Genomic DNA, 19,412 nt, shown 5'->3' with positions numbered 1-19,412 from the left:
CTTGATCTCAGCGCTGATTGGTAGCTTGTGGCAACCGAGGACTACGGGCTGGCACTTTGCCCTCCACCACATCTCACCCCGAGGAGCGCCGAGAGGACGCCCGGCCACTGTGGACAACGCAGCAGGAGAGCACGTGAGACTGTGGAGAGCACGGGGAGCCTTTGCCTTTGTCGTGCAGCATGAAACCCTTGTAAACCCTCCGCCCAAAACCTTCATATTTTAGCATGGAACCCTCCCAATCCCCTCACCCTGAGAAGCTCCAAATCTTGGCAGCCTCCAGAGACACCAAATCCTTTCACCTCGAGGGAATTTTTTTTTTTTTTTTTTTTAGTTGGAGTCTCCCCCTGTCACCAGTCACTGCAACCCCTTGAGGGACTTTAAATCCCCTCAGCATAAAACTCCCGAAGTACCTCAGCTTCAGAGACCCCAAATCCCTTTACCCAGAGGAACACTGAATCTCCTAATGATTAGATCCCCAAATATTCGGAGCCTGAGGAGCCACAATTCCCCTCACCCTAAAACACCCCAAACCCCTCAGCCTGAGGAACCCTAAATATCTCACCCACAGAGAGACCAAGTTTCTCCAACCTCAGATAACCTAAATAAATACTCAGCCTGAAAGCTCAATCCCTTTAGCTTCAAGGACTAAATAACTTCCGTGTCAAAGACCCTAAAGCCCCTTAATGAGAGACCCAAATCTTCACCTGAGACCCAGAATTTCCTCAGCCTCAAAGATCCCAAATTCTTTCATCTGGAGGAACTCCAAATCCCTTAACCTTTCCAAGCCTATAGGATCCCAAATCCTTTCATCCAGAGGAATCCCAAATCCCCTCAAATCCTGTCAACTTGAGCACCCCAAATTTCAACCTAAAAGACGCCACATCTCATTCTGAAAAAACACAAAAACTATCAGCCTGAGGGATGCCAAAGCCCCTCAGCTCAAGACCCCAAATTTCCTCAATCTCAGAAACCCCAGTTTCTTCAGCCTAAGACACCTCAAATCCTCTCAGCCTGAGGGACCCCAAATCTCAGCCTGAGAGGTAGCTGCCCCTTAGAGATGCATACTGCTTTACTCCTGGATTTTTCCTGAATCCCCAGGAACATTTCTCATTTTTATTTTGCCTTGCTGAAACAAAACCCTGCTCCTCAGTGTGACCCAAGTCCCACCAGTCAGGGGGCCTCAAGTTTGCCTTAGGACTCCTCTGGCTCTCACACCTTAGGACTCCCCTCAAAAACCCATAGCTATAACCCTCCAGGCCACTGTGCCACCCTTCTCCCCCTCTCCAAATAAGCCAAGCTGAAGGGGAACTGAAAGAACAAAATCCAGCTTACATTAGGTGGTAGTTCATGGCCAGTAGAGACCTTCCCATCCCATAAGTACCCCCAGACCTCCCTGAGGTGCTCAAGACCTCACCAGGAACCCACATCTTCCTGCTCTGAACACCCCAGCCAAATGAAGAAGACAGAACCTGGTTCTGGGTAGTGGTCAGGGCTGTTGCCCCCTCTTAGCACCTTCTCCTTCCACAGGAGCCTTTGGTTTAGGACCTGAGAGAATCAGGCCCTTCCCACACTTGTAAATGAAGCAGGGCTTTCTACACAGTCCTAGCACCATGAGCCCTGAAAGGTCCCAAGAGGAGAGGCCAGAAGGAGACACAGGGAGAACAGAGCAGAAGCCTATGTTGAGAGGTGGGGGAGGCGAAGCCAGACTCATAACAGGAGCTGGTTTCTGGACTGCTGCAGACTCTTAGCCTGTACCCCTGGGTGACTCTGTCTGCGTGTGCATGGAATAGGGGCAGCTGGTCCTGGCCAGGACGCTGGAGAGAAAAGAACACTGGCATCCGGGACTGCTCTGCATCAGCAGAGAGTAGGAAAATGCTCGGTGTCTTCTCAGTTAAACAGGATGCAATCTGGAGAAGAAGGGAAAGTCTTTATGTTTCACAGAGACTCCCAGAGGCCGCAGGCCAAGCTCTACACACAGAGTAGAGGAAAAGCACCCACTCAACGTGTACTAGTAAATCATTGATGGACTCTGTTACTTCCTCTAGGTAAAAGATGTCTTCAAAGACGTTGCCATATACTTCTCCAAGGAATAATGGGCAGAGATGGGAGACTGGGAGAAAACTCGCTATAGGAATGTGAAAAGGAACTATAATGCACTGACTACTATAGGTAACCAGAGTGCTAGGCCTATACCAGCCTGAGAAACAAAACAGGTCTTTGGTCCTGTGTTATTTCAGTTCTCAGGTAGTGGTATCTGCCCGCAGTTCCCTTTTGTATGAAGAAAAATCTGGAGGGAAATTGTGTTCTTTTGTGTCAGTGTGGGGCTGAGTGTGGATACTGACCATGCAGAAGTCACATCTTGACCTTGTTCAGGACTCTGCCAGCTCTTCAGACTGAGCCACACTGGCTTTGTGGTCCTTTCCACTGCCACTGCCCTTTGTTCCTCTGCCCAGCTCTTCCCTTTTAGAACAAAATTTTTCCTTAATTTCAGGTCTCAGAGCCACTCGACCAGTTTTCATGTGTCACCGAAGGCAGACCATCAAACTCCAGGTGGATGACACTGAAGATTCTGATGAAGAATGGACACCTAGGCAGCAAGGTAAGAGGAAAGTAGGATTTTTTATTTTTTTATTTTTATTATTTTTGAAACAGAGTCTTGCCCTGTCACCCAGGCTGGAGTACAGTGGTGCAAACTCAGCTGACTGCAGCCTCTGCCTCCTGGGTTCACGCAATTCTCCCACCTCAGCCTCTCGAGTAGCTGGGACATGGTGGCGCACACCACAATGAGCCACCGTGAATAGCCCCCAGTAAGATTTAGAGCAGGCGTCCCCAAACTGCGGCCCCCTGAGGCCATTTATCCGGCCCCCGCTGCACTCCAGGAAGGGGCACCTCTTTCATTGGTGGTCAGTGAGAGGAGCACAATATGTGGTGGCCCTCCAACGGTCTGAGGGACAGTGAACTGGCCCCCCGTGTAAAAAGTTTGGGGACGCCTGATTTAGAGTGACCTCTGGCCAGGCACGGTGGCTCACACCTGAAATCCCAGCACTTTGGGAGGCCAAGGTAGGAGTATCACTTGAGGTCTGGAGTTTGAGACCAGCTTAGCGAACGTGGTGAAACCCTGTCTCTATTAAACACACCAAAAAAAAAAAAAAAAAAAAAAAAAAAAAAAAAAAAATTAGCTGGGCGTGGTGGTGGGTGCCCGTAATCCCAGATACGCAGGAGGCTGAGGCTGGAGAAGTGAGGGGCTCACTGCAACCTCTGTGTCCTGGGTTCAAGCAATTCTTCTGCCTCAGCCTCCCAAGTAGCTGGGACTACAGGTGCCCACCACCACACCCAGCTAATGAATCTTTATAATTTCCTATATGTAAGATCATGTCATCTGCAAATAGAGATAATTTTACTTCTTTCTTTCAATTTGGATGCCTTTTATTTCTTTACCTTGCCTAATTGCTCTGGCTGTGACTTCCAGCACTGTGTTGAATAGAAGTAGCAAGACTGGAAATCCTTACCTTGTTTATGACCTTAGAAGAAAGGCTTTCATTTTTCATCATCGACTATGATGTTAAAAATGGACCTTTTATGTTGAGGTGATTTCCTTCTATTCCTAGGTTGTTCAGTGTGTTTGTCATGAAAGGCCAATTTACATTTAAAAAAATAAATGTAATAGATACGTCATGAATATAGGATGAAACAAAGATGAAGTTTCATCTATCTTTTTTTTTTTTTTTAATCTTGAGAAAATCAGAGATGCCCCAATAGAAGCATAGGCCTTAATGATACCTCAGAAAACATTTTCAGATCACCCTCAGATAATACTTGGAATCATCACTCTCTGGTTCAGAATTCTCTGTCTCTAATGAGAGTCTCCAGAGTTGAGCCAGGTATGGTGGCTCATGCTTGTAATCCTAGCACTTTGGAAGGCCAAGGTGGGTGGATCACCTGAGGTCAGGAATTCAAGGCCAGCATGGCCAACATGGAGAAACCCTGTCTCTACTATAAAGTACAAAAATTAGCCAGCTGTGGTGTCACACACCTGTAGTTCCCAACAACTTGGGAGGCCGAAGCAGGAGAATCACTTGAACTCGAGAGGCAGAGGTTGCCGTGAGCTGAGATTGTGCCACTGCACCACAGCTTGGGCCACAGAGGAAGACTTCATCTCAAAAAAGAAAGAAAAAGAAAACCTCCAGAGTTTGGAAATATTTACCAACCAAACCACTGATTTCTCCTCACCTTTTAGTCAAACCTCCTGGGATGGCCTTCAGAGTGGAACAGAGTAAACACCAGAAGGTAAGTATTTCCCAAATCCTACTGACAAGAAATCTTCCTCCTAGATCCAACACAGGTAAAAGGAGAATGTACAGAGTGTCCTAGGAACTACTGCCTTTCTTTCCTGATCTCTCTTGCACAATGTCTGCTGCCATCATTATTTTAACAGTTAATAAGTACAGTAGTAATAATCACTACTGTAGTGTTATTTTCTCAATATTTAAGACTTTAAGCTTTTTACATGAGTAAACTTCATATATCATACCTATTCAACTTTACATGTAGTTCCTATTAAGTAGCTGCTGTAACTGTAGCCATTTTCTCGATGAGAAAACTGTCATATAAAAATGTGCAATTATGTGCCTGGAATCACATGCAGTCTAATCGAAAACTCCTTCTCTAAAGCACTTATGAGATCCTTAAAAGTTTCTTAGTTTTATAAAGTTTATCCTGCCTTACCCATATATCTTTGCATCATTCATTCAACTGACTTTTCAACCTCAGATTTTCTCTGTTATAGTACAGTGAGATTTATACTAAAACACTCTGATTAAGAGAAGCTTCCGAGTAAATAGACAATTCGTACTGTGACAGTCCCAGAAGGAGATAGGGTCCCTCCCCTCATAAGGGACCCATTCTGATCAGAGGAAGCAGCTTCCAGCCCTGAGGAGTTTAAGGTTTGAAGACTGAGAAACAACAAACAAGAAAATTGTTTAGGACTTCATATAGGTTACACCTAGTAAGAAAAAATATATTCTGGAACTGATTTCAAATGCTCATTCCTGTAGAAGGCAGTAACAGCTCCTTCCTCTGGGCTCCAGTAAGGGAACTCTCATGCTGTCTGGAATCATTTGTTTAGCCTGTCTGCTGCCTGTGTGCTGTGAGCTCTTCAGGAGTCTGGTCCATACATGATTCTTCTCAGAACTCCTAAGTCTGGCTCAGGGCCTCTGAGAGCCTCCTGACTGTTTTCTGAATGAGTGATTCCAAATTTTTGAATTCAACTATAGGTGACAGGGTCAAGGAATGCTGAAAATATCTCTGAGTTAGATTTCAACTGTAGAGATGATATCAGGACTGAGAAAATATTTGCTTGTTTGTTTGTTTGTTTGTTTTTGGGGGCGCAGGGATTTGAGAGAGACAGGGTCTCACTCTTTCACCCATGCTGGAGTGCAATGGCTCAATCTCAGTTCACTGCAACCTCCATCTTCTAGGTAAGTGATATCCTACCGCCTCAGCCTCCTGAGTAGCTGGGACCACAAGCGTGCACCACCACACCTGGCTAATGCTTGTATTTTTTCGTAAAGACAGTGTTTTGTCATGTGGCTCATGCAAGCCTTGAACTCCTGGGCTCAAGCAATCCTTCCACCTCGGCCTCCCAAAGTGCTGAGATTACAGATGTGAGCCACCACACCCAGTCTGTGAGAAGAATTATTTATTTTATTTTATTGAGACAGAGTTTCACTTTCGTCACCCAGGCTGGAGTGCAGTGATGTGATCTTGGCTCACTGCAAGCTCCACCTCCTGGGTTCAAGTGATTCTCCTGCCTCAGCCTCCCGAGTAGCTAGGATTACAGGCACCCACCACCATGCCTAGCTAGTATTTTGTATTTTTCGTAGAGGTGAGGTTGGCCAGGCTGGTCTTAAACTCCTGACCTTAGGTGATCCACCTGCCTCAGCCCCCACAAAGCACTGGCATTACAGGTGTGCACCACCACACCCAGCCAAAAATAATTACTACTCTCACATTCGTACTGTATTAAGTAGCTCACGAAACACTTTGGTGAACATTATTATCTTTCATATTCTGTATAATATTAAGAATTAGCACCAGGCCTGGTGGCTCACACCTGTCATTCCAGAACTTTGGGAGGTGAGGGTGGGCAGATCACCTGAGGTCAGGATTTTGAGACCAGCCTGGCCAAAATGGTGAAACCCCATCTCTACTAAAACTACAAAAATTAGCCAGGCGTGGTGGTGGATGCCTGCAATCCCGGCTACTCAGGAGGCTGAAGCAGAATTGCTTGAATCCAGGAGGTAGAGGCTGCAGTAAGCTGAGATTGTGCCACTGCACTCCAGCCTACACGACAGAGCAAGACTCCCTCTCCAAAAAAGAAAGAAAGAAAGAAAGAAAGAATTAGCATTGGCCAGGCACAGTGGTGCACACCTATAATCCCAGCACTTTGGGAGGTAAAGATGGGTAGATAAATTGTGGGGAGCAGTTCAAGACCAGCCTGCCCAACCTAGTGAAACCCTGTCTCTAATAAAAATACAAAAATTAGCTGGGCATGGTGGTGCACACCTGTAGTCCCAGCTGCCCAGGAGGCTGAGGCAGGGGAATTGCTTGAACCCGGGAGGTGGACATTGCAGTGAGCTGAGATCACACCACAACACTCCAGACTGGGTGACAGAATGAAACTCCATTTCACCAACAAATACAATAAAATAAGTGTTAGCCAGGTGTAGTGGCACGTGCCAGTAATCCCAGCTTCTCGGGAGGCTGAAGCCAGAGAATCTCTCGAATACGGGAGGCGGAGGCTGCAGTGAGTTGAGGTCGTGCCAGTGCACTCCAGCCTAGGCAATAGAGTGAGACTCCCTCTCAAAAAAATTAGCATGTATGCCAGTTTCTGGATTGGGAAACTAAAGAGAATTAGCTAACAATACACCCTTATTCAAGCAGACAAGCAGAACTGGTACAGGAATAAGTAATTCCAAAACCAGATATTCTTCCCAGGATATGGCAATGTGCAACTCTGATGTCACTTTCTTAGTTGTCTAGATACATTTTTGCCAGTCATCTCTGTTCTGTTCCCAACCTTACTGCTCTTTTACCTCATTTTCCAGATGTGCCTCGTCCCTCTGTGTTTTCCCACATTTCCCCTTCCATCAAATGTCTACTAGTTTATAGAAGATTCCCTCTTTCTCTCTGTTAGCCCTTACCCTCTTCTTTCACAGACCTGTTGATTCTCCAGATAGTCTTCCCAAGTTTTCTTCCTCCCTCCCTTTAACTTCTATAGAGAATTTTGAGGGGAAGTTGAAGGAAAGAGCCTTAAGACATAGATTATAGTCGCAGATTCACTACCCACTTAGACCTTCTCTTTTCCCTCTAGTATTTAGATACTCTAGGTATTTCCAAGGCTTGAAGCATTAACTAGAGTCATGCATATGAAAAGACGTTGCAAGCCTTAAAGAACTAAAGAAATGCATGTTGTCGTTTAATATGTGACTCACATTCAAGGGAATGCCCAAGGTGTCATTCAGCAATGAATCTAGTTTGAAGAAATTGTCAGATATGGCAAATGTACTGAATACAAGTGTCTCAGAGCAGGCTCAGAGACCAGTGTCCCCTCCTGGAGAAGCGAGTACCTCTGGACAGCACTCTAGAGTAAAACCAGGTAAGAAAAAAATATTTAGGGGGACTTCAATCCTTCTATGTCCTCTAGAAAGGTTGATGAGTATGGTCTGCATATGTGGGGTAGAGTTTGGATAGCCTGGGCTTAAGCTGGACTCAGTTGTGAGACCAGAAGTTAGATGCAGTATTTTGTTAAAACTATTTATTTATTTGTTCACTGAGACCAATCTCACTCTGTCGCCCAGGCTGAGTGCAGTGGCATGATTTTGGTACACTGCAACCTCTGCCTCCCAGGTAATAACAAGTCTCATGCTTCAGTCACCCAAGTAGCTGGAATTATAGGTATGCACCACCAAGCTCAGCTAATTTTTGTATTTTTAGTAGAGACAGGGTATCACCATATTGGCCAGGCTGGTTTCAAACTCCTGGTCAAGTGACCTGCTCACCTCAGCCTCCCAAAATGCTGGGACTACAGGCTTGAGCCACCATGTCTGGCCTTGGATACAGTATTGAATAGCATGTAAGAACATTAATTTTGAAGTCGCTCACTTGGGTTATAATCCACATAGAAGCATTGGGACCCTGGACAAATCTTATAAAATCTCTGAGCTCTTGAATGGTAATCTGTAAAATGAGATCAAGTACATATAGTTCATATATTGTTTGAAATAATTAAATACAAATGAATTGATATGTGCAAAGTGTTCAATAAGTACTTCTCTGATAATTGATATTCCTTTGTGCATTTCTACATTTCCTCTTCCATAAGATGTCTATTAGTTTATAGAAGATCCCCTGTAGAGACCATATTTTCTTAGTGTTGAATGTCCAGGCTTTGTTCAATGCCTAAGATATAATGTGCCCTCAGGAAATATTTTCTTAAGGACTAAAGGCATGAATGAAACATTTTACAAGTAGAAAGGATGGGAGGTTAATGAGATAATGGGAACGGTCAGAAGTAAAATTGAATAGGCCAGGTGCAGTGGCTCACGCCTGTAATCCCAGCACTTTGGGAGGCCGAGGCGGGTGGATCATGAGGTCAAGAGATCGAGACTATCCCAGTCAACATGGTGAAACCCCGTCTCTACTAAAAATACAAAAAATTAGCTGGGCATGGTGGCGCGTGCCTATAATCCCAGCTACTCAGGAGGCTGAGGCAGGAGCATTGTCCGAACCCGGGAGGCGGAGGTTGCGGTGAGCTGAGATTGTGCCATTGCACTCCAGCCTGGGTAACAAAAGTGAAACTCTGTCTCAAAAAAAGAAAAAAAAAGAAAAAAAGAATAGGCATCTGCAGTCAGTGTGGGTGTGGGATCCAAGTCCCTCTGAAGCAGTAAAGAGGGGGGACTGGAATATGTAGCCTCATTTGATGGCAGGAGATTTCACATTTTCTTATGAAACAGGGATGAACACCCCAGTCTCCCAATTTTACCCATTTCCTTTCCTCCAACCTAGAACTCAGGAGGAAGGAGACTGAAGGAAAGAGGTATAACCTGCGAGAAAGAAAGGGTCATGCATACAAAGAGGTCAGCGAGCCCCAGGATGACGACTACCTCTGTAAGTGAACCTCTCAGCCACTCCCACAGTTGGCTGTTATGTCCTGGTACAATAATTTCATCATTTGGCCCCCAAATCATTCCCTTACTCTAATGAGTTAGAGTACAGGACTGTGGCTAAGTAATGTAAGTGCCGAGCTCTTTCTAAAGCTCTTATATCAAGGAACTTGGATTATAACTTTTCTAATCCCTGCTGCCCTCGCTTCCAGATTGTGAGATGTGTCAGAACTTCTTCATTGACAGCTGTGCTGTTCATGGGCCCCCGACATTTGTGAAGGACAGCACAGTGGACAAGGGACATCCCAACCGTGCAGCCCTCAGCCTGCCCCCTGGACTGCGAATTGGGCCATCAGGCATCCCTCAGGCTGGGCTTGGAGTATGGAATGAGGCCTCTGATCTGCCGCTGGGTCTGCACTTTGGACCCTATGAGGGCCGAATTATAGAAGACGAAGAGGCAGCCAACAATGGATACTCCTGGCTGGTAAGAATTACCTGCTATTTCCCCTGTTCTGTCTTCCCACATCCCTTCTGTGCCTTTGCTGGGACAGCACCATCTTCATGTTAGGTTACAGGCAGAAATAACCTGGCTAGCTCTGTGTACTCAAGGGTCTTTGCATGAACATGGAACTTCTGTTTAGAGGTCAGAGGGCATGTGGGAGCAGAGTGGTACAAAGACAACAAGTGCATCCTCCCTTGTGGGGCTTCTGCTCTGACTGGACAAATCAACTCAGATGTGCAGATGATGACTACGGTGCATACCATGTGGTCTGAACTGGCAGCTGAAGCCATGCAGGCCCAAAGGCCACTGATGACATGGAGTAAAATAATTCTTTTGATTTTTACTCTCTAAAAAGCCTTTACCTTATTTTTCTGAAACTCAGATCACCAAAGGGAGAAACTGCTATGAGTATGTGGATGGAAAGGATAAATCCTGGGCCAACTGGATGAGGTAAGGCCAGTGCTCTCTGAGTTTCAGAACCAATCTTCCTCTCTCACAATCCCAGACTTCCTTCCTTCTCATCATGGCGCCTTCAATGATTTTCACATTCCGTGTTTCTGTTTTCTTCACACAGTGCTGTTTTATACCATCAACATTTAGAAATAAAAGATAAAAGTATAGATATTATGATTTATTGGTATCAAAACATAAATCTGTATGTTAGACAAAATTGAGGCAACAAGATAAACCTTGAGAAGCGTAGATTCACAGGGACACTGCATTCATGCTTTAATTCATGTAATCCACATTTATTAAGCACTTGGTATGTTCCAGGTTAGGAAGGGAAGTTCATACTTGAACAGATCATACAACCCATGTCCTGTGTGGGGGATGTATTGCAGACGGACATGAAACATTTGGTTATAGGAACATTTAACCACAATTTTCTTATTTTTTTAAGAAGCACCTGCGTGAAATTAAAACCGAAGCCTAAGGAGACGTGAGCTGCTGGATGACCCACCCCTTTCCACAGTGGGCTCTAGTTTTGCCAGAGAATCGGAAAATGAATAAACTATTATTGTTCTGTTATTGGGCCAAGAGAACTTCTAAGTTTCTCTGGAAACCTGGGGAAGGCAGGAGAACGGCACCTGGGTGAGCTGTAGGGTGATTGAGGAAGGACTCTCAAAGCAAGATGGACTAGGGCTGAATGTAGAATGATGTACGCTAATCTAGAAGCAGAGTTCATGATCAAACACCAAGTTCTGTGGCATAAAACAGAATTAATTTAAACTTTAGAGAAGCTAGGCATTGATGCGTTTTATGGTCAATCAAGGTGGAGGTAAGTCCAGAGTTGGGCTTTGAAAAAATGGTTGATTGCGCACAGCAGGGACACATTCCAGGCAGCATGAGCACTGTTGTCAGAATCGTAAGTTTATATGACCTTGTGAAAGAGATTTAGGAAAGAACAGAAGGCTCCCAGAGGAGTGGTGGGGGAGTGGTCAGCACTAGACCATGAGGGCCTAGACCAGCAGGTGATGGGCCCGACCTGGATCTGACAGATACTGAGAACTCACTGCCTCTTTTCTTTCCCTTTGCTGCCTTGACCCCAGGTATGTGAACTGTTCCCGGGATGATGAGGAGCAGAACCTTGTGGCCTTCCAGTACCACAGGCAGATCTTCTATAGAACCTGCCAAGTCATTAGGCCAGGCTGTGAACTGTTAGTCTGGTATGGGGATGAGTATGGCCAGAAACTGGGCATAAAGTGGGGCAGCAAGTGGAAGAAAGAGCTCGTGGCAGGGAGAGGTAGGCATCACTATTACTCTTTTAAAAGGACAAGAAAGAATTATCCTTGAGAATTTTCATGGTTTAACTCTTAAGTAGAGTAAAATGACATCTAAAGTCAGTAAAATTTCAGATCAGTGTCTTCCAAGATTAAAGATTCATGTTACACACCTTTGCCTCTTTGGAACGACTTTTATGTTTTTAAATTTTTGATTTTATATTCTAAGAACTTTATGCACAAAGTAAAGAGAAAATCAAGTTCTCAAACACCTCCAGCTCTCCCAACAAGATAGTTTCTTCTGGCATTTCCTTTTTATTTCTTAATGATATGCATGTGTTATTCGTTCATTCATTATCTCAGTTAGCTGCCATGTGAATTCCTACTCTGTGCCAGATGACGTTGCACATAGACGCTGCCTCTGAGGCTGCTTGCGATTGCCTAGTCTAGCTGATATGTAGAAAAGGCCCAAGATGTGGGGTTTCTGGATTTTTTTTAAGATGTAGTAGACAAAAGTTACAGAAAGTGTAAATACGAGTTGATCAAGACAATCAGAAAGGCTACTCTTGAACAGATGACATGTAAATTAGGGAACCATATGAATACATACAGACATATGTGTAATATCAGACAGCGATTAGTGCTTTGAAGAAACTGAATCCCGGAAGAGTACCTGGGGATCAGTGTGAGGCGAGGGTAGAGTATGGCAGGGGACTGTCAGGGAAGGTTTTTCTCAGGAGACAGCATTTGAGAAGTGCACGTGCCTGTGGGCAAAGGGTTCTGGGCACTGGGCGCAGCTATTGCATAGGTCCTGAGGCCAGAAAGACTTCAGCTTTGGCTCATTTTTGGAAAACAGACTGCAGTTGGTCATCCCCTCAAAGCTACTCCAGTTTCTGGGTGAGAGGGAACAGTGACGGGATGAAGGGGGGAGCACGAAGGTAAGCCTGATTAGGGGTACTTTTTGAAACAAGATTTCCTATTGTATTTGAAATGGGCTCAGACTGAATGAAATAAATCAAGCACAAATACTTGATATGCAGCCTGAAAAAGAGCATATTCTCATTTTATGATCTGTGGAATCTGAAATAAAAGCAGCCCATGCACCTAGTTGGAGCAGCAGGCCCTTTAGTCGGTGGGACCTGGACCGCTCTGTGCTGGCCAACCTGAATCCCACTTGCTGATGGAGAACCAAGCACATAACAGTCCTCGATTAAATATGTCACTTTGAATGAGGAGACTCAAATTCAGATTTGCTCACACATCTTCTCTTTAACCACATTTGTGGATCTCCAGGTTGAGTGCTCCTAATCATTCTTTTCCCCTCCCTCTTAGGAATTCTTTAAGGACAATCTCACCTAAGTCATCAAGAGTGTTATTTTTTAATAGAATAAAATAGCTGAAGACCTCGTGTCAGTGAAAGTGCCCAGGGACCAGGGAGGAAGGATGTGGCAGAGGGTGATCAGGGAGGGTTTTACAGGACTTGGAAGATACCTGTAGTGTGTGGGAAAGGTCACCACAGTTCCGTCTATGTGAGGAATGACACTGCCTCTGACGCTGCTTGAGGTTACCTAGTCTGGCTAATATATAGAGAAGGCCCAAGACGTGGGATTTCTGGATTTTGTAAGATGTAGTGAATAAAAGTGGAATGGAAAAATGGACTGTAAAGGTCCATCCAGCACTTGGTGGGAGCGAGCTTGCATTGTTAACATATGAAGAACGATTGGTTCTTCATTTGATCTTCATGACTTCATACGTGGTAAGGCCTGACCAAAACATCTACCCTGACCAAAAACTTTCTCTTTCAGAACCAAAGCCAGAGATTCATTCATGTCCCTCATGCTGCCTGGCCTTCTCAAGTCAGAAATTTCTCAGTCATCATGTGGAACACAATCATTCCTCTCAGAACTTCCCAGGAACATCTACAAGAAAACTACTCCAACCAGAGAATCCCTGCCCAGGGAAACAGGAAGAGGAGCAGCAATATTTTGATCCATGCAACTCTAATGACAAAACCAAAGGTCAAGAGATCAAAGAACGGTCCAAACTCTTGAATACAAGGACACGGCGGAGGGAGATTTCAAGGGCCTTTTCTAACCCACCCAAAGGACAAATGGGGAGCTCTAGAGTGGAAGAAAGAACGATGGAAGGTGAGTCCAGAACAGGCCAGAAAGTGAATCCAGTGGACACAGGCAAATTATTTGTGGACGTGGGAATCTCAAGAATTGCAAAAGCCAACTATGGAGAGTGTGAGCAAGGTTTTAGTGATATGTCAGATGTTACTGCACACCAGAGCACACACACGGGGGAGAAGCCCTATGTCTGCAGGGAGTGTAGGAAGGCCTTTAGCCGGAAGTCACCCCTCCTCACTCACCAGAGGACACACACAGGGGAGAAGCCCTATGTCTGCAGGGAGTGTAGGCAGGGCTTTAGCCATAAGTCAACCCTACTCAGTCACCAAAGGACACACACAGGGGAGAAGCCCTATGTCTGCAGGGAGTGTGGGCGGGGCTTTAGCAGGAAGTCACTCCTCCTCACTCACCAGAGGACACACACAGGGGAGAAGCCCTATGTCTGCAGGGAGTGTGGGCAGGGCTTTAGCATTAAGTCAAACCTCCTCAGACACCAGAGGACACACACGGGGGAGAAGCCCTATGTCTGCAGGGAGTGTGGATGGGGCTTTAGCCAGCGGTCACACCTCCTCAGTCACCAGAGGACACACACAGGGAAGAAGCCCTTTGTCTGCAGGGAGTGTGGGCGGGACTTTAGCCGGAAGTCACACCTCCTCAGACACCAGAGGGCACACACGGGGGAGAAGCCCTATGTCTGCAGGGAGTGTGGGCGGGGCTTTAGCGTTAAGTCAAACCTCCTCAGACACCAGAGGACACACACAGGGGAGAAGCCCTATGTCTGCAGGGAGTGTGGGGGGGGCTTTAGCGTTAAGTCAAGCCTCCTCAGACACCAGAGGACACACACAGGGGAGAAGCCCTATGTCTGCAGTGTGGATGAGTAAGTCATGAGTAACAAAACTCATCTCAATAGCCACAAGAAGACAAATGTGGTCACCACACACTTGCACACCCCAACTCTGGCTTCAGAGGAAGTCTACTGACCCCTTACATTCCCTGAGAGTGCAAAGAGATCAGAAATAGATGATTAAACAAATCTGCCACTTTCATGACTAGAGATAAGGAAGAAAAACAGGAGAGTTTGTAAGTGTTCAGAGGAGCTGGTCAACATGTGGTTCATTCCCAGGGTGCTCTCCTCCACTTTTGTTTGTTTGTTTGTTTGTTTTTGCTTCCTGTTCTAATAAATTTTTTCTCCATACAAATCTGAAGCCCAAGTGTGTACACCTTATCCTTCCCTTGTCAGTGAAGGCAGAAGTATCCAGAAGGGTCACAGAGAACTCATCTGTTCAGCTCAAGTCTCCACAGGATTTCAACACCCAGAAAGAGATAAGCTTGGAGTCTATCTGGTTTAATTATTGGAGAATCAATTCCCAGGTCCAGGGAGAGAAACAAAGGATTTTAGAGAGTCGTATCAGGAAAGGAAGTTCTCTGGTCTCTTGAGGAGTATGGCCTCTTCCCCTAAAGAACCCCTCTCCCCTGCTGCCATTCTCTCCCTTGGCTCCTCTCGTCTCCTCTCCTGATATCCTCCATTCTCTGTAGCCCCAGAGGTGAAAGCCGGATGGAACATGCATATATGTATATATTTGTTCACATGTACTATATGTGTTAAGCCAGCATGCATGGGCGTAGGGGTGTGCCCTCTGTGTGTGTTTGTGTGTGTGTGTGTGTGTGTGTGTGTATGTATGTACAAGGGATTTCAAGGGTGTATGTGCATGTACTTGTGTGTGTGTGTCTCCACTTGAGGGAAGACTCTGCAATCAGGGAAGGAATGCCCCTGCTCCCTCCAGGGGAATCCTAGATCCTCCCTCTCCTTCTACAGAGACACAAATATGTAAAAACAAGCACCTTGCTATTTTCTAAAAAAGATTATGAAAATAAATAAAGGAAAAGTTTTTTTTTTTTTTTTTTTTTTTTGTTTGTTTGTTTGTTTTTTTAAATTAAGATCCACACTCTCTGTCAAGACCAAGCCAAGTTCGAGGAGGGCAGAAAGACCAATCCCTGCAGGCCTAGGTCTTCCTGTCCTCTGGGAGAGACTTAGGAATCAAGTCTCCCTGTCCCTGCAACAGGCACATGACTGAAATGTGCTGAAGTTCTCCTTAGAAGAAAGTTAAAGAGGGGTGGTGTGGAGGAAAAGTAAGTGCCCCAGATGCGTGGACAACTAGCTTTGCCGCCCGAAAAAGCTCTGCCTTTGATTCTGAATCTGATTCTTGAGGTGAGAGAAGGTCTCTCAAACCTAAGAGGGGAAATGGAGTGCTCGGGATCCAGTCAGTTCCCCACTCTGAACAATCTAAGTTCCTTTTGTCGTTCAGTTGCCTCTTGTTCATTCAAAGCCAGCTCAATCCTCAGTTGGGACTTGGTAGTAAGTGATAGCTGCTAGATGGCACTAACCATCAGGCATTTAATGAGGGGAAATTTCTATGAAAATAAAAACAGGTGAATAGTTGGAAACCCAGTTTCTGGGTCCACAGGTCAGTCAGTGGAGAGGGTTTCTCAGGGATGGAACAAATGCCTTTAAACAACTGCCCCCAGGCATAGGTGTAGAGAGCATGACTTAAGTCCCACACTCACACCACTCTGGGCCTGACAAAACTTGCACACCTCGCATAGCTCAGACTGCTCTGAGCTATTTTTCTTACTCACCTTCTTTTACGATCTAGAACATTTAATGGATTTTCCTTCCTATCAGGCAGTTCAGGAACATTTCATGTAAGATCTATATGTAACTATCATTACAGTTAGCCTTCTCTGTTCCACTGCAGTGATTTAAGCCATGACTGTGTTCCGAAGGTCGGGCTGTATAGGAAGCATAGTGGCTTCTGCTTGCAGGAGGGCCTTGGCAAGCTTCCAGCTATGGCAGAAGGCAAAGGGGTGTGAGATGTCTTGCATGGAGCAGGAGCGAGAGTGAGGAGAGAGATGTCTCACACTTCTAAATGACCAGGTCTCATGACAACTCACTTACTATCATGAAAGCAGTACCAAGTGAGGATGGTGCTGAACCCTTCATAAGAAATCCACTGCATGATCCAGCTGGCTCCCGCCACGCCTCATCTCCAACACTTGGGATTACAGTTCGACATGAGATTTGATGGGCCTCAGATCCAAACCGTATTATTCCAACCCTTGCCCTTCAAATCTCATGTCCTTCTCCCACTGCAAAACTACAATAATGCCTTCCCAACAGTCCCTCAAAGTCTTAACTCATTTCAGCATTAATTCAAAAGTTTGAAGTTCCAAGTCTCATCTGACACAGGCAAATCTCTTCCACCCATCAGCCTGTAAAATCAAAAACAAGTTATGTACTTCCAAGATGCAATAGGAGTACAAGCATTGGGTAAATATTTCCATTTCAAAATGGAGAAATCAGTCAAAAGAAAGGAGCTCCAGGCCTCATTCTAAAACCCAACATGGCAGTCATTAAATCTTAAAGTTCCAAAATAATCTCCTTCGACTCCATATCCCACATGCAGGCCTGTAGGGGTGGGCTCCCAAGGCCTTTGGCAGCTATGGCCCTGTGATTTGGCAGGATTCAACGCCCCCATAGCCACCCTCATGAGCTGGCATTGAGTGCCTGAGGCTTTTCCTGGCACAGATGCAAGCTACTGGTGGGCCTGGAGGATGGTGGCCCTTCTCACATAGCTCCGATAGGCAACTTCTCAGTGGGGACTCTGTGCTGCGGCACAAACCCCACATTTCCTCTCTCCACTGCCCTAGTAGAGGTTCTCCATGAGGGCTCCACCCCTGCAGCAGGCTCCTTCGTGTACATCCAGGCTTTTCTGGACATCCTCTGAAATCTAGCCAGAGGTTCCCAAGACTCAACTCTTGCACTCTGTGCAACCACAGGCTTAACACCACATGGAAGCTGCCAAAGCTTATGGCTTGCGCCCTCTGAAGCAGCCACCAGAGCTGTACTTGGACCCTTTTAGACATAGCTGAAGCTGGAGTGGCCAGGATGCAGGGACCAGGGTCTCCAGGCTCACAGGACAGCAGGGATCTGGGCCTGGCTGCCAAACCATCCAGCCCTCCTAGGCTTTCAGGCTGTGCTGGGAAGAGCTGCCTTTAAGGTCTTTGAAAGGCCTTCAAGGCCTTTTCCCCATTGTCCTGGCTATTAACACTTGGCTCCTTTTTACTTATGCAAATTTATGCAGATTTCTTGAGACCCTCCCCTAAAAATGGGTTTTTCTTTTCTACCACTTGGCCAGGCTGCAAATATTCTGAACTTTTACCCTCTGCATCCCCTTTAAATATGGGTTACAATTTTAAATCATTTGTTCCCTCACACGTATGAGCATAGGTTGTTAAAAGCAATTAGGCTGCATCTTGAATTCTCTTCTGCCTTTACCCTAAATTATCATCTCAATCCAGTTCAAACTTCCACAGATCCCTAGGGCAGAAGCACAATTCCACCAAGTTCTTCGCTAAAGCATAACAAAAATGATTTACGCTCCAGTCCCAATAAGTTCCTCATTTCCATCTGAGACCTCGTCAACCTTGTGTCACTATACTTATCACTATCAGCTTTTTGGTACAACCGTTTAACCAGTCTCTAGGAAGTTCCAAACAGTCCCTCATCATCCTGTCTTCTTCCGAGCCCCTCAAAGTCTTCCAAACCCTGCCTGTTACCCAGTTCCAAAGTCACTTCCACATTTTCAGGTATCTTTATAGCAATGCCCCCGTCCTGGTACTAATTTTCTGTATTACTCTGTTCTCACATTGTTACAAAGAAATATCTGAGACTGGGTACTTTATAAAGAAAAGAAGTTTAACTAGCTCCTGGTTCTGCAGGCTGTACAGGAAGCACTGCAGCATCTGCTTGGCTTCTGGAGAGGCCTCAGAAAACTTACAATTATGGTGGAAGACAAAGGAGAAGCAGACACATCACATAGCCAGAGCAGGAGGAAGAGAGTGAGGTGGGAGGTGGTACACACTTTTAAACAACCCCACAACCAATTGAACAGAAACCCTTGTGGCAAGGACACTCCAGAGAAAGCTTGAGAACTGAGTTCCCAGCCATGATGTTACAGGAGCTCAGACACGCCTTGTTATGCCCCCTCTTCTTCACTACCCACCGTTAGTCTTTCTTCCCCAAGGGCTACACTGAAACTAGCCACTTTTTTTTATTTTTTATTTTTTTTATTTTTTTTGAGACAATTTCACTCTTGGTGCCCAGTCTGGAGTGCAATGACATCATCTTGGCTCACTGCAATCTCTGACTCCCGGGTTCAAGCAATTCTCCTGCCTCAGCCTCCCGGGTAGCTGGGATTACAAGCATGCACCACCACACTCAACTAATCTTGTATATTTTTGGCAGAGATGGGGAGAAACCTGCCCTTTTGAGGGACTCCACCACCACAACTGCTATGGCCCTTTTGCAGTTTCAATACAATTAACTGCATTCCTCCCTACTAAAAGACCACTGACAAGGCAGTGGCTCCAGCCAATCTACAGAGAATGCATAGTGAGGGTCGCTGCATTCCTCTACTTCACGTTGGAGGTCAGAGGCCCAAAAACTCCACCCTCAAGTCATTCTAACAGTGGCACCTTTTGAACACTGGACCCAGAGAGAGGCAGGAAGCTCAGTCACAAATGCACACATTTCTCCTCTCATAAATATTCATGACTCCTCATACAGCTTATAGGGGAATGTAAATCTGGCCAAGCCATTCAGTATAAATCCCTGTCTCAGTCTTCTGCCCCTTGCAAGTGCCTATTTCTGGCTTCTGGCCAGAGGCAATGCTTTCCAGGCTGTCCAAATGACCAGGCTGCAACTCTTCATGAGAAATAGAGCTTTGCTTTCCAAATCTGTGAAACCTCATCATTCTTCAGTCGACAAACTTAAGGAAAGTCCATAGAAATGCCATTAGTGTTTTTTTCCTATGAGAATAAAAGCGAGCAGCTGAGA

General features: G+C 45.6%; 1 protein-coding gene and 1 pseudogene across 1 annotated transcript in view; both read left to right on the top strand.

Moving 5' to 3' along the window:
* Positions 1-19,412, top strand: part of LOC141582964 (uncharacterized) — an 815,156-nt gene that overhangs the window by 790,947 nt on the left and 4,797 nt on the right. Inside the window, exon 2 of the mRNA XM_074392408.1 lies at positions 13,771-14,393. Coding sequence (XP_074248509.1) covers positions 13,771-14,393 — 623 coding nt within the window. The remainder of the gene's footprint in view (positions 1-13,770; positions 14,394-19,412) is intronic.
* Positions 1,611-13,438, top strand: LOC141582911 (histone-lysine N-methyltransferase PRDM7-like; annotated as a pseudogene).

The sequence above is a fragment of the Saimiri boliviensis genome, chromosome Y (genome assembly GCF_048565385.1).
Source record: "Saimiri boliviensis isolate mSaiBol1 chromosome Y, mSaiBol1.pri, whole genome shotgun sequence".
In the NCBI taxonomy this organism is placed as follows: domain Eukaryota; kingdom Metazoa; phylum Chordata; class Mammalia; order Primates; family Cebidae; genus Saimiri; species Saimiri boliviensis.
The sequence above is the reverse complement of the archived record's forward strand: the minus strand, read 5'-3'. Positions and strand labels throughout refer to the sequence as shown.